At 35.1% G+C, this 12181-nt stretch overlaps 2 protein-coding genes across 2 annotated transcripts in view; both read left to right on the top strand.

Moving 5' to 3' along the window:
- Positions 1-931, top strand: part of CBG00725 — a gene marked incomplete at both ends in the record, with an annotated part of 1885 nt that extends 954 nt beyond the window's left edge. The window contains 2 exons of the mRNA XM_045241893.1: positions 472-659; positions 742-931. Coding sequence (XP_045091588.1) covers positions 472-659; positions 742-931 — 378 coding nt within the window. The remainder of the gene's footprint in view (positions 1-471; positions 660-741) is intronic.
- An 835-nt stretch (positions 932-1766) lies between these two features.
- Cbr-acr-14 lies at positions 1767-6386 on the top strand (the record flags this gene model as incomplete). The annotated part of the gene is made up of 14 exons (XM_002630247.2): positions 1767-1865; positions 1912-2046; positions 2089-2158; positions 2353-2407; positions 2451-2553; positions 2608-2719; positions 2767-2898; positions 3384-3563; positions 3613-3699; positions 4465-4574; positions 4631-4823; positions 5266-5378; positions 5424-5498; positions 6288-6386. The coding sequence occupies 14 exons, from the start codon at positions 1767-1769 to the stop codon at positions 6384-6386; spliced, it is 1563 nt and encodes a 520-aa protein (XP_002630293.2).
- Between the last annotated feature and the right edge of the window lie 5795 nt (positions 6387-12181).

The following is a 12181-nucleotide window of genomic DNA, read 5'->3' as shown; positions in this document are numbered from 1 at the left end:
CGCTGTTAGCCATGGGGCGCGCTTGCATTATTTTTGTTTTCTCATTTTTTCCCCGCAAATTTATTTTTTCCTTAAAAAAAATATTTTTGTTGTTTTTGTTTCCATTCCAATAAAACTGATTCGTATATATTTTTTAAGTTTTCTCAAGAAAAAGTCACTAATTTAAGGAAAAATGCAAGCGCGCCCCATGGCTAACAGCGTTCCAATTAGGGACAGTTCGACTCCGACACAGTTCGAATTTCGCGCAGTTCGATTCTGCTCTTGTTCTGTGTTGACACATGTTCGATTTTATCAAAGTACGCAAACACTTTTTTCTCACTTTTTTAATTCCGACAATATGTTGGTGATATTATGATAATTAATTTGTCAGTTGACAATTTTTTGATATCTTTCACAGGAATCGAGATAATTGAGTTCAAAGTTGACGGTTTGGTTAGGCTTCAACTAGAGGAAGTTTGGTATATTTTCCAGGGACTCGCTGCTATTGCCGCTTTCGCTGGCGAATTTCAAAAAGGGGTATGGGATCTGAAATGGAGCCCAGACATGGGTCATGCAGCTAATATGGCAAGAGGTGATCTCGAATCTGTTGGATGTGGATACACACGATGTACTAAAGATGGTTTTGAGTTGTCTATTGTTCTATGTCTGTACTATCCTCCGTGAGTCAGTTAACGTCTGTTATATAGGAGCCGAGATAATTGAGCTCAAACTTGGTAGTTTTTTCTTACTGCTTTTTTTCAGTGCTGGGGAACCAGCATACAAAAAGGGACAAACATGTTCCGAATGCTCCGATGGATTTAGTTGTGAGAAGAAAATCGGATTGTGTCTTGATCGAAACGCCACGGAAATTGATACAAGAGGAGAAGATACTAGCGGTTCGCCTTCCATGTCAATGCTTTTCCTAGTCATATGGACAATTTCTATGATTTGAGGCTTTTCTTTTCTGTGATTGTAACCTCATCAGTTCTATAATAAAGTCATATAATTTGATATTCTTAATATTTTTATTTGAATTTGAATTTATGGAAAGAAGGAATATGTCATTAAACAGTGATAAGAGATTATACAACTAATACATATTGAAATTAGTGCCAGATAGAGACAAATGAGATCTGGAAAAATGAACATTCGTATAATTAATGGCCCCTGTGGTTCAGATTCCAATATTTTGTCAAAACATTGCTTCATAATTCAGCTGAAAGTTTTTTATTCACAAAAAAAATCTAAATTTTAAAAAATTAGTATATAATGGAACAAGTTTTCAACAATCATATCCCACGGAACCATCATTAGTCTCTAAACTTTTTTGTTGTGCACAAATAGTCTGTGATATTTGCGACACCTGTCTTATAGCTGAAAAACTAGAGAATTTCAAAGAATTCAGTGAATTCATAAATTTCAATAGGTCTGTTTTACATCCTCCAAAATTTTCAAACTGATCGGAAATTTGACAGCTCAGGCTCCTGAAAATACAGAAAATCCACTGCAAGATAAGTTTTTTATACCATATTGACTGGTACCGTAAATGCTCTCAAGAAATTGTTTTATCATTAGAACATGCATAAACATTTCAATTCGTCAAAACGATAGGGGGCACCCTCAAACAAACACATCGTAAGTATCTATTTGTCAAGTGAGTCTCCTCTCTTTCTTCTTTTTTGGTCCCTAGGGGGGATCAGTCAACTAATCTCCCCCGTTTCCTTCTACTTTTCAATGTGTTCTCCTTTCCATTGTATTCTTTACTTTTCTAAACGGAAGACATCAAAATGGGTTTCATGTCTCTTCGATTTTTATTTGCTTTTTATGTTTTTTATGATGTTCGAGCTAGTGTTGATGAGTATCGGTTGCTGCAGTACTTGAAAGAGGTTTGCACTTTGTTTTGAAAAGTTATCAGTAGAGCGCAATTTTCAGAACTATGACTCTTTCGAACGTCCTGTAGAAAATAGCTCCGCCCCTTTAGACGTACAAGTCCGATTTTTATTGAATCAAATTTTGGATATTGATGAGAAGAATCAAGTGATGTCAATTCTAGCGTATATGGATTATGTGAGTTTTTGGAATAAAAATTAGAACTATCGAAAATTTTAGCATTGGAACGATTACAAGTTGAAATGGGATCCCAAAATGTTTGGAGGAATTCGAGATGTCAGATTTTCAGGTTAGTCGTTCTCCGATTAACCGTATTGCCTATCACCTTTGAGCTTAATTTTCCCGGTTCCTACAAGAGCTATCGAAATATTGTCAACTGATAAATTATTTATCATACTATGACTAACTTTTTATCAGTTAATAAGTTTTTGATATCTCTGATAAGAACCGAGATAATTGAGCTGAAAGTATTCATAAATTCAGGAGACGACGATGCAAGTTTCAAGTTATGGAGACCAGACGTACTGCTATTCAACAGGTTTTAAATTTTGTTCGAAACTTTTTGAATTTTTATTTTTCAGTGTCTCCGAATCATTTGACTCCACATATTCCTCTAGATTCATCGTGTCTTCTAACGGCGATGTTCAACAAAACCCACCTGGAATTTTTAGATTTATTTGTCAGGTATATTCGTGGACTAGTTTTTCCTCTATTTTCCTAGTCCACCAGAAGTTTCAGATCGACGTCACCTACTACCCATTTGATCGTCAGACTTGTTTCCTAAAATTAGGATCATGGACCTACAATGGCCAATATATCAATTTGGATTTTCTGTTGAGAGAAATTATTGGTGAATTGGCGATAGAGCGAACTTTGTTAAGTCTAGAAAATTTCCAGGATTACACGGTAAACCAATCATAGTGGAGCCAGAACGTTCTTCTACGAACTCGGCGTCATATTTTGTGAATGAATCGATTGATCTACAAGTTTATCTTCAGAACGGAGAATGGGATCTGGAAGGGACGCCGGGTAATATATATTTTGACCTAGATTTTCTACTTTTGACCTGAATGTTTTTAGGTCGTGACCTAGGTTTTTTTAGGTCGTGACCTAGATTTTTCAGGTCATGACTTGGATTTTTCCGGTCATGACCTAGATTTCTTTAGGACGTGACCTAGATTTGTTAGGTCATACCCTAGATTTTTTCAGGTCGTGACCTAAATTTTTGTAGGTCGTGAACTAGATTTTTCTAGGTCGTGACCTAGATTTTTCAGGTCATGACTTGGATTTTTCCGGTCATGACCTAGATTTTTCAGGTCATGATCTAGATTTTTTAGGTCACGACCTAGATTTTTTATGTCATAACCTAGATTTTTCATGTCAAGACCTAGATTTTTTAGGCCATGACGTAGCTTTTCTAAGCCATGACGTAGCTTTTCTAGGCCATGATCTAGAATCTCTTGGATTTTCCTAATAGGCCATGACCTTGAATTTATTTTATTTTATTATTTCAGGGAAACGAGTTGTTCAGAAATTCGGTACCGACGAATACCATGAGCTCTACTTCTACATTCATATTCGTCGAAGAACCTTGGCATACGGAATCAATTTGATAATTCCATCTCTAGTAATTTCGATGATGACTATTTTGGGATTCACCCTTCCACCAGATGCTTGTGAAAAGATTACTTTGGGTTTGTTTGTACTTGATATTTCCAATCTTTTAATTTTTCATATTTTCAGAAACCACCGTCCTCCTCTCCGTCATCTTTTTTCTTCAAATGGTCTCGAACACAAGTCCCCCACAATCTCAAAGTGTTCCTATTCTCGGTAAATTTTTAATTATCGTAAATTCACTCTCAGCTCAATTATCTCGGTTCCTAAGAGAGGTATAAAAAAAAGTCAACTTATCAAATGTTGGTGATAACACGATAAACACTATTAGTTGAAAAAATAATGATATCTCTCTCTAATAGGAACTGATAGTGAGACAGTTGTTAGAAAAGATTCTTATTAAGAGAAATCCTCAGTAACAAGGATTTTCGCTGTAAAAAATCATAATTAAGAAAAATCCTCACAGATAAGTGTCTTGATTAAGAAAGGTCCTCATTAGGAAACATCCTCACTAGCGAAGATCCTCACTATGTCTATTCAAAATAATCGCACACGTAAACGAGTAAAAAACCTGCGTCTCTACAGCACCTTTACAGGTTTGAGGGCTCTCTACACGTTTTTTTACTCGTTCACTCGTGCGATTGTTTTGAATAGACAATAGCTATGAATATTAAACCCCGATTCTTCTGAAATGGGAAATTCGGTTTTTCGAATTTTTCGGAATTCTCGACAATCTGAACTTCGAAATGTTTTACTGTAAAACCTGTAATAGAAGAGTTCCCACACTGTCAAGTTTGGCCTTAATTATCTCAACTCCTATTAGAGATACCAAAAATCTGTCCACTAATTAAACGTTTATCATATCACCAACATTTTAACAGTTGACGCATGTTTGATAGGAACCGATATAATTGGGCACAAAATGCGCGTATAGGGAGCAATTACGGTATTAACTTTCAGAAATTTATTCTAACTTTTCAGCGGCATTTTTTTCCTGTTGCTTGATGCTGGTTGCGTGTTCCTGTGTCTTCACAGTCTTAACATTATCCCTACATCATCGAAAACCAGAAACTCATGAAATGAGCCCAACGGTGAGCTATCTAAAAATGCTATCGCAAACATGTCCCTTCAAAGTCGTTTCTTCTAGATGCGAAAAATTTTCATCGACTGGCTCCCCTATATTCTTTGTATGTGTAAACCAGATCACCCAAAAACGCCGAAACCAAAAGTTCTCGGCAAATCGATTGCTCCAATCCATCGGTTATCGACAATTCCAATGCTGAATCTTCCTAGAGTCTCACAGACACAATTTCCGGATCGCAGTGTCTTTGTATACCACGGTATGAAATTTTATCATTTTTAAACAGAAAAAATCTAAAGGAAACTACTATTTCCAAATTTTGTGAACTAACTAAAATTAGCGTAAAACCGGTAACAGAAATTCCCCCTAACTTCTAACTTTGAGCGAATTTGTCTCGGGTTCCTGTTGAAAATGTAAAAAAGCTTTCAACTAGCAAATTGTTTATCATAAAATCAAAAACATTTTATCAGTGGACAATATTGTGAAATCTTTTCTAGGAACCGAGATAATTGAGCTCATATAGGGAGCATGTTTTATATTTCTTATAAAAGCCAAGATATTCAAGCTCAAACTTGACAGGGGGGGGGGTGCCTATTTAATACAGGTTTTACGGTATTTGACAAAAATAGTTTGATTTCAAAAATGTTATGTTATGACTTCCCCGCTTCTCCTCTCTTTAAATCAATAATATCTGTCTTCAGAAGTACCAGCCATCATAAAAAATACGTCGAGAATCTGCTCGGAGCTCTTGATCATTGAAAAAGATATTGAAAAGATGGTGAACAAGATTGAGGAGGACTCGAAAGAAGAAATGGTTATTGCTTTTCTTTTTCATCTCTTTCATTCTTCTTTATTTCAGTTGCGGTCGGAATGGAGGTTCGCTGCAATGGCTGTGGATAGACTGTGTCTTTACGTGTTCTCTGCATTTATCACTGTGATTACTTGTGGTCTGATAGTGCCGCACATTATCGCTAATCTGTAATTTTATTGGTGAGTGATATTAGAATTTTCATTGAGGTCGAATTTCAGAAATTCAGGAATTCAGAAACTTAGGTTCTCGGAATCTCAAAATCTCAGAATTCGAAATTCGGAAAACAGAGGAATTCTGAACACTATTGATGTAATTCTTTGGATTTCTTCGTTAAAGGTGGGGGGACAGGAGATTTTTCGTAGTTTTTTTGTAGCTAGAGTATGCATTCTACCGTCACGGTGTACAACGCTTAATGTCACTCTGCGTACAGCTGTCGTTCTCGCATTTATGTATGCAATCGGGCAGCGGCTTTCTCTTTGCCCGCGTGGCTCAGTCGGTAGCGGCGCCGCACCCTCAATCAACGCCCTCACAAGTTCAACTCCTCGAGGGGCATCTTTGAACGGAATTTCGAGAACATTATTTTTTTCATGTCCCCCCACCTTTAATCTCAGTTTTGGAATTTTTAGAATTTTAGAATTTTAGGAATTTTGAATTTTTTTTTGAACTTTCGAATTTTGGAAAACACTGAAAATTCGGAATATCGGACTTTTTTTCTGGTGTTTCCCGATGTTTGGAATTTTTAGAATTTTAGAATTTTCGGAATTTTTCAAATTAAAAAACTTTTGAAAAACTTTCTAATACACTTTTTTCAGATCAAATTTTCACACAAACGGGATTCTTTTTTCATTTGCTCAAAGTTTACAAATAGTGAGTTCCACATAGTTTCCGTATTTGAATAACCCTTTTTTCCAGAATGCTCCAAAAATTGCAGTTTCTCGTTTCCCAAAAACAACACCTCCTACTACTTTCTATTTTCCCGAAACTAAAAAGAAAACAAGAAAGAATTCATAAATTTATATAGGTGAGTAGTACGCCCCCGTGTGTGTTTTACTCTAATATTCATTGTGTTGTTAGGCCGTTTTTGGAAAAAAAAACGGAAACGGGCGGTACCTTTTTTTCGGGAAGTGACACACACTTTACGGATTTTTTTCACCAAATCGAACCCTACCACGAGGTACGACGGGGCTCCAGACTAGACTTCCGCAAATAATTTGTAGTTTGTCTGTCGGCGAAATGAAAAAATTTCGGACCTTTTATTTTGGAAACTGATACCTTTTTGAAATTTTGATACGCCAGGGTGACCCGTCTGACTGAAAATTGAAACTCAGTCTGGCTGAAAAAATGAGGAGCCGAGAAAAAAAACATCTGGAAGAAGGAAAACATTCCAGTCGTTTTTTCTCGATTTTCAAATTCCAAACCGGAAACAGGCTCCACTCTCAAATTGCAGTCTTTGACTTCTCTTTTTTACTATTGGGCAGAGATTTATTCTTTGAAAAAAAACGACAATTTTTAACAAAAGTCTAAAGTTCGGTTTTATTGGGTTGTTAGTGTTTCGTATCATTACTAATAACATTCACCAAATTCTGTATGTACATATGTATGTAGCGTGCCTTTTCCCTCGTACAAAGTTAACCGATTGAGCTGAAACCTGGAAGATAGGTCAGAAGTGTGTCTCAGTTGATGCCCGAACTTTTCTTTTTTCGAAATTTTGATTTTGAAGTCTTCTGGAGACTTTCCTTGATTTCACCGCAGTAAATCGTGGTGGGCAGCGAGGACGAGGAAATCCCACACACGTGGGCCAGGAGTTTAAGCTTCGGAAGGGCGTGGTTTGTTTTATTCCGTAAATGCTCCAATGGAGGTCAACCCTATACGTGCACTGTAAGTTCAATATTCATATTATATTTTGTAAGCTCAATATTCTTAATTCCTATAAAAGATATCAAAAATTGGTGAACAGATAAAATATTGTTTACATTATGATAAAAATTTTATTACAAATTTTTAATATCTCTTATATGAATCGAGATAATTGAGCTCAAAATGCACATATAGGGTAAGTTTCTATTGAAGAATTTAAGGTTGTTAACTTCTTGTATTTTCGTTTACCGGGCCGTATTTTTAATCTGAAGATATTTCTTAACTTTTAATAGTTCAAGTTTGTTCATAAAAACCATACTTGTAACGGGCCGGGCCGGGCTTTTTCCCGAATTTCGGAGGCCCGGCCCGGCGGGCCTGTCATTCCACAAGTTTTGAAAATTTTAAAAAACACATAAGGGGGGACCCTTATGTGATTTTTTTTCGATCAAAAATTTTTTTCGAGTTTTTAAAAATATTTTTTGATCAAACAGACAAACAATCCAAAAACACAAAAAATAATGGAGGAAATTGTATTGAGAGCTCGAAATTTGGCTCAAAATGACAAAAATTTTGCTACCGGGCCTTCCGGGCCGGGCTCGGGCCTTGAAAATTTCCTCAGGCCCGGCCCGGGCTTTGGCGGGTCGGCCCGGAATTTTACAAGTATGATAAAAACCAGAATAAAAGAATTCTTTACTTTCTAGAATCAAAAAAAAGTCAAAATAGCTTTTAATCCTTCTTGAAATGTGTTAATTTTTTATTCTGCATTTTCAAAGTTTTCAAGTTTTTAAATTTGGAGATTGGAGGACTGAAAATTTTAAGTATTCAAAATTATTGAATCTAAAATTGAAAAAATCTGAAATTCCGAATTTCTGAGTTTTCGAATTCTTTTAAACTTTTGAGTTGTTGAATCTCTGAATCTTTGAATTTTTGGTTTTTCGAATTTTCGAGTTTTGAATTTTTTGATATACCGTAAAACCTGTATTATAAGGTCGTTATAAAATAATTTTCAAGAGTTTTAAGTAGAAAAAACAACATTTTCCCCGAAAAACATTGTTCTTCTAATAGAAATTTCCTGCTCAGAAACCTCACGAAAAATACAAGTGCCCCCTCTAATTGAAGGGCCCCTCTAATTGAAGTGCCCCCCTAGGGCCCCCACGAAAGCCGGCCTTTCTAATACAGGTTTTACGGTATATTTCTAGATTCTAATATTTTAGGATTCAAGTTTTTTACTGATATTTTTATCATTTTGAGTTCATAAGGAGAACAAAAACTAGATAGGATTATCTTCGTGTGTGTGTGTGTGTGTGTGTGCGTGTGTGGGAAATCTGATATTTCTGGATATCAGAAGAATGGTCGTGTATTTCGAAAAATATCATTTCCTGCTTCAATTTTTCGAAAAAAAAAATATTTTTTTTCTTTTTTGAAATTCCTCTTTTCATGGAAATTCTTTGAGTTAGCAATCATCCAAATCCAAAAGTTCAGATCCATTCAATTTGAATGAAATGGTTTAATTTCCAATTTTCAAAAGTTCCAAAAATAGAATTTAATGAAAAATCGTCTTCAATTTTCTGGAAATCGAAAGTGGTACACACTTTCTGTCCAAAGTTAAATTTCCTCCTTTTTTCATTTTACTGACCACTTCTCTAAATAGAAAAAAACGAGAGAGGAGCCATTGTTTTATTCCCTTTGCTCTACTAGAAACTCTTTGGCTCCTCAATTTTGTTGAGCTCTTTGCTTCAGTCTTTTTTCCAAAAGTTCGAGAATCAGAGGATGTACATCAACCAAATTGCATCAAGGAGCAACAGCTGCCAGTCTGGATAAACTGGTTTTTAAATAGATGTTCGATTTTTGATAAGAAGTTCTGGTTCAGAAATTTCGATTTTTCAAACATTTTAAAATTATGAAATTCTGGTAACTGGAGATTCCGAGACTCCGAGGTCATTACATTCGGAGTTTCTAAGATTTTAAGATTCTAGGATTCTAAAGTTCTGAGATTCTGAGATTCTGAGATTCTGGGATTCTGAGATTCTGATTTGCTGAGATTCTGAAATTCTGAAATTCTGAAATTCTGAAATTCTGAGATTCTGAGATTCTGAAATTCTGAGTTTCTGATTTGCTGAGATTCTGAGATCCTGAGATTCTTAAATCCCAACATTCTATGGTCCTAAAGTTTTAAGATCTGAATTTATGCGATTCTGAGATTCTGAGTAGGTTGCTCAGATTCTGACGACTAATTTTTTGAGACCACACACATCAGAAAACTGCTAATGCACTTTTTTGTCTTTTCCCATTTTGATGGACAATTTTAGTTCCCCTTGAGCAAACTCATTGTGAACAAAAAACATGGAAAAATAAGTAAAAGGAACAAAGAAGTGCGTTGACTGGTCCTAATAGAAGGTCCTCGTGAGTAAAAAAATAGGATGACCTAGAAAAAAACTTTTTTAGAAACTTCCGGAACTGTGCTCGATTATCTCGGTTCTTATGAGAGGTTTCAAAAATATTTCAACTGATAAAATATTGGTGATATTATGATGAACATTTTATCATTTGAATTTTTTTTTGATATCTCTTATAGGAAGCGAGATAATTGATCATAAAAATGACGGCTTGTGTAGACAAGCCGTCATCTAAAACAGGAAACAAGGTTAAAATCCTATGAAATGTCAAATCCTCAAGGTAAACTAGGAAAAAATTAGAATTTTCAAACCACCCAAACCCTTAAAAAAAGTCCAATGGAGCACACTTTCTTCCCATTCTATTTCCGTTCTTAAGCCATAGATAATTGTGTTTTTCTATTCCTAATTGCATTCTTTCCTCTTCTTCCTTTCTACTCCCTTTTCTCTGCTTTCTTTCGTCCAAATTCCAAACAAGGCATCTGAAAATCCCAAATCTTACAAAATAGTTTTTTTTTACAAAATTTCGCTTTGAAAAATCCAAAAGTGCAAACTCTTCTTGCAACAAGTGCTCACCTTTTTTGTTCCTCTTTTCTAACACAAAACCAGAAGAAGTAGTTTCTTTCTTCTTCTTTTTTTCATTTTTTTGTTCTCTGCTGACTTTTACTTCTAAGGGACGAAAAGAGGTGGACCACCCTACTATTATTGCTTGAGTAACTTTCGTTTGCTCAAATAATTCTCGTTTTTTGCGACAAAAACCTGTTTACTTTTTTTGTGAAATTCGAAGACAATTTTTTATGCAAGGTCTAGTTAATATTGTTGACTGAAATCTGAGCTAAATGTTAGGTGTTCAAGCTTGAGAAGTTTTGTGAAATAGAGCGCAGTTGTGGAGCTAAATGTTAAAAATAAACGGAAAATTTTGATTTTTTAAATGATACAAAAATTTCTCTATTTTAAAAATTTGGCCGCAAGTTTCTCTATTGAATCGGTTTTTTGAGATTTTGAAATTATAAAATTATGAAACCCTGAAATTCTAAAATTCTGAAATTCTGAGATTCTGAAATTCTGAGGTTCTGAGATTCCGAGATTCTGAGATTTTGAGATTCTGAGGTTCTGAGGTTCTGAGATTCAAAGCTTTCGATATTCTGAGATTCCAAGATTTCGAGATTTCAAGATTTCGAGATTCTGAGATTCTGAAATTCTGAGATTCTGAAATTCTGAGATTCTGAGATCCTGTGATTCTGAGATTCTGAGATTCTGAGATTCTGAGATTCTGAGATTCTGAGATTCTGAGATTTTGAGATTCTGAGATTCTGAGATTCTGAGATTCTGAAATTCTGAGATTCTGAAATTCTGAGATTCTGAGATCCTGTGATTCTGAGATTCTGAGATTCTGAGATTCTGAGATTCTGAGATTCTGAGATTCTGAGATTTTGAGATTCTGAGATTCTGAGATTCTGAGATTCTGAGATCCTGAGATTCTGAGATTCTGAGATTCTGAGATTCTGAGATTCAAAGCTTTCGATATCCTGAGATTCTGGAATTCTGAAACTTTTAAATGTTAGAATTGTAAAATGCCATCATTTCGAAGTTCTAAAAATCTGAAATTCTGCAATTTCAAGATTCTAAGAATTCAAAAATCCTGAAATTCTGAGAATTAGATGTTCGAAACTGTAAATTCTGATTCTTGAATATTTTCTAAATTTAATCTGACGCCCCTTCAATCTCTCCTATTTTCCAGAAATGCTCCTTTCTGAAATTTGCTGATACTCAAAAATCCAAAATCAATTAAAATGATTATTCTAATTTTACTACTATTCAATGTCGTCTTATCGGTAAGGTTTTAATGATAATCCAAAAAAAAAAAAAATTTTAAAAATCTAAAAAATTTTTCAGGCAATCGAAATAAATGAGGTAATTTCATTCATAGTCAGCTTCTACCTTTTTTGCTAACGCTTTTTTCATATCTAGCTTGAAGCTATTGACTGGCTGACCGAGTTTTTTTCCAGATTTTTGGTTTTCTAGGCCAAGTTAATAGAGTCTAATGTTCGCTTTTGCTAGAGCCCAAAAAAATGTTTTTCTAAATTTTCTGAAATTTCAGAAACTGATTCGAGTGAATGAATGGCACGATATACCAATAACCGGCGCGGATTATGAAGAATCACTGATAGATTTTCACCTATTTGCCACATGTGAAAAGTGAGTTATCATAGTCAGAAAAAAATTTATTTCAGTAGCAACTGCGCTCTAATGAACAAAATTTTTCTTGAATAGAGCAGGTTCACTAATTAACAATTCCACACCGTTCCATACACAGCTTTCTGGATTCCTTGTCTACGTAGGTGTTACAGTTGGTACGGCACGTGTCCATGGTTTGTATGGCCTGGAAACTTTGGGAAGTTTAAGAAAATACATACTTGTGACCGGGCCTTTGCCGGGCCTTCGCGGGATCTGCCATAGTTTCTTTCAAAAACAATTATTTCAGAACAACTAAATTAGATATGATAGAACTCGACATAGACAAGATACAGTTTTTCAAAAATTATCATTTTGTAG

Source organism: Caenorhabditis briggsae (assembly GCF_000004555.2).
Source record: "Caenorhabditis briggsae complete genome, chrII, whole genome shotgun sequence".
Classification (NCBI taxonomy): domain Eukaryota; kingdom Metazoa; phylum Nematoda; class Chromadorea; order Rhabditida; family Rhabditidae; genus Caenorhabditis; species Caenorhabditis briggsae.
This window is presented reverse-complemented; position numbering and strand designations above follow the sequence as displayed.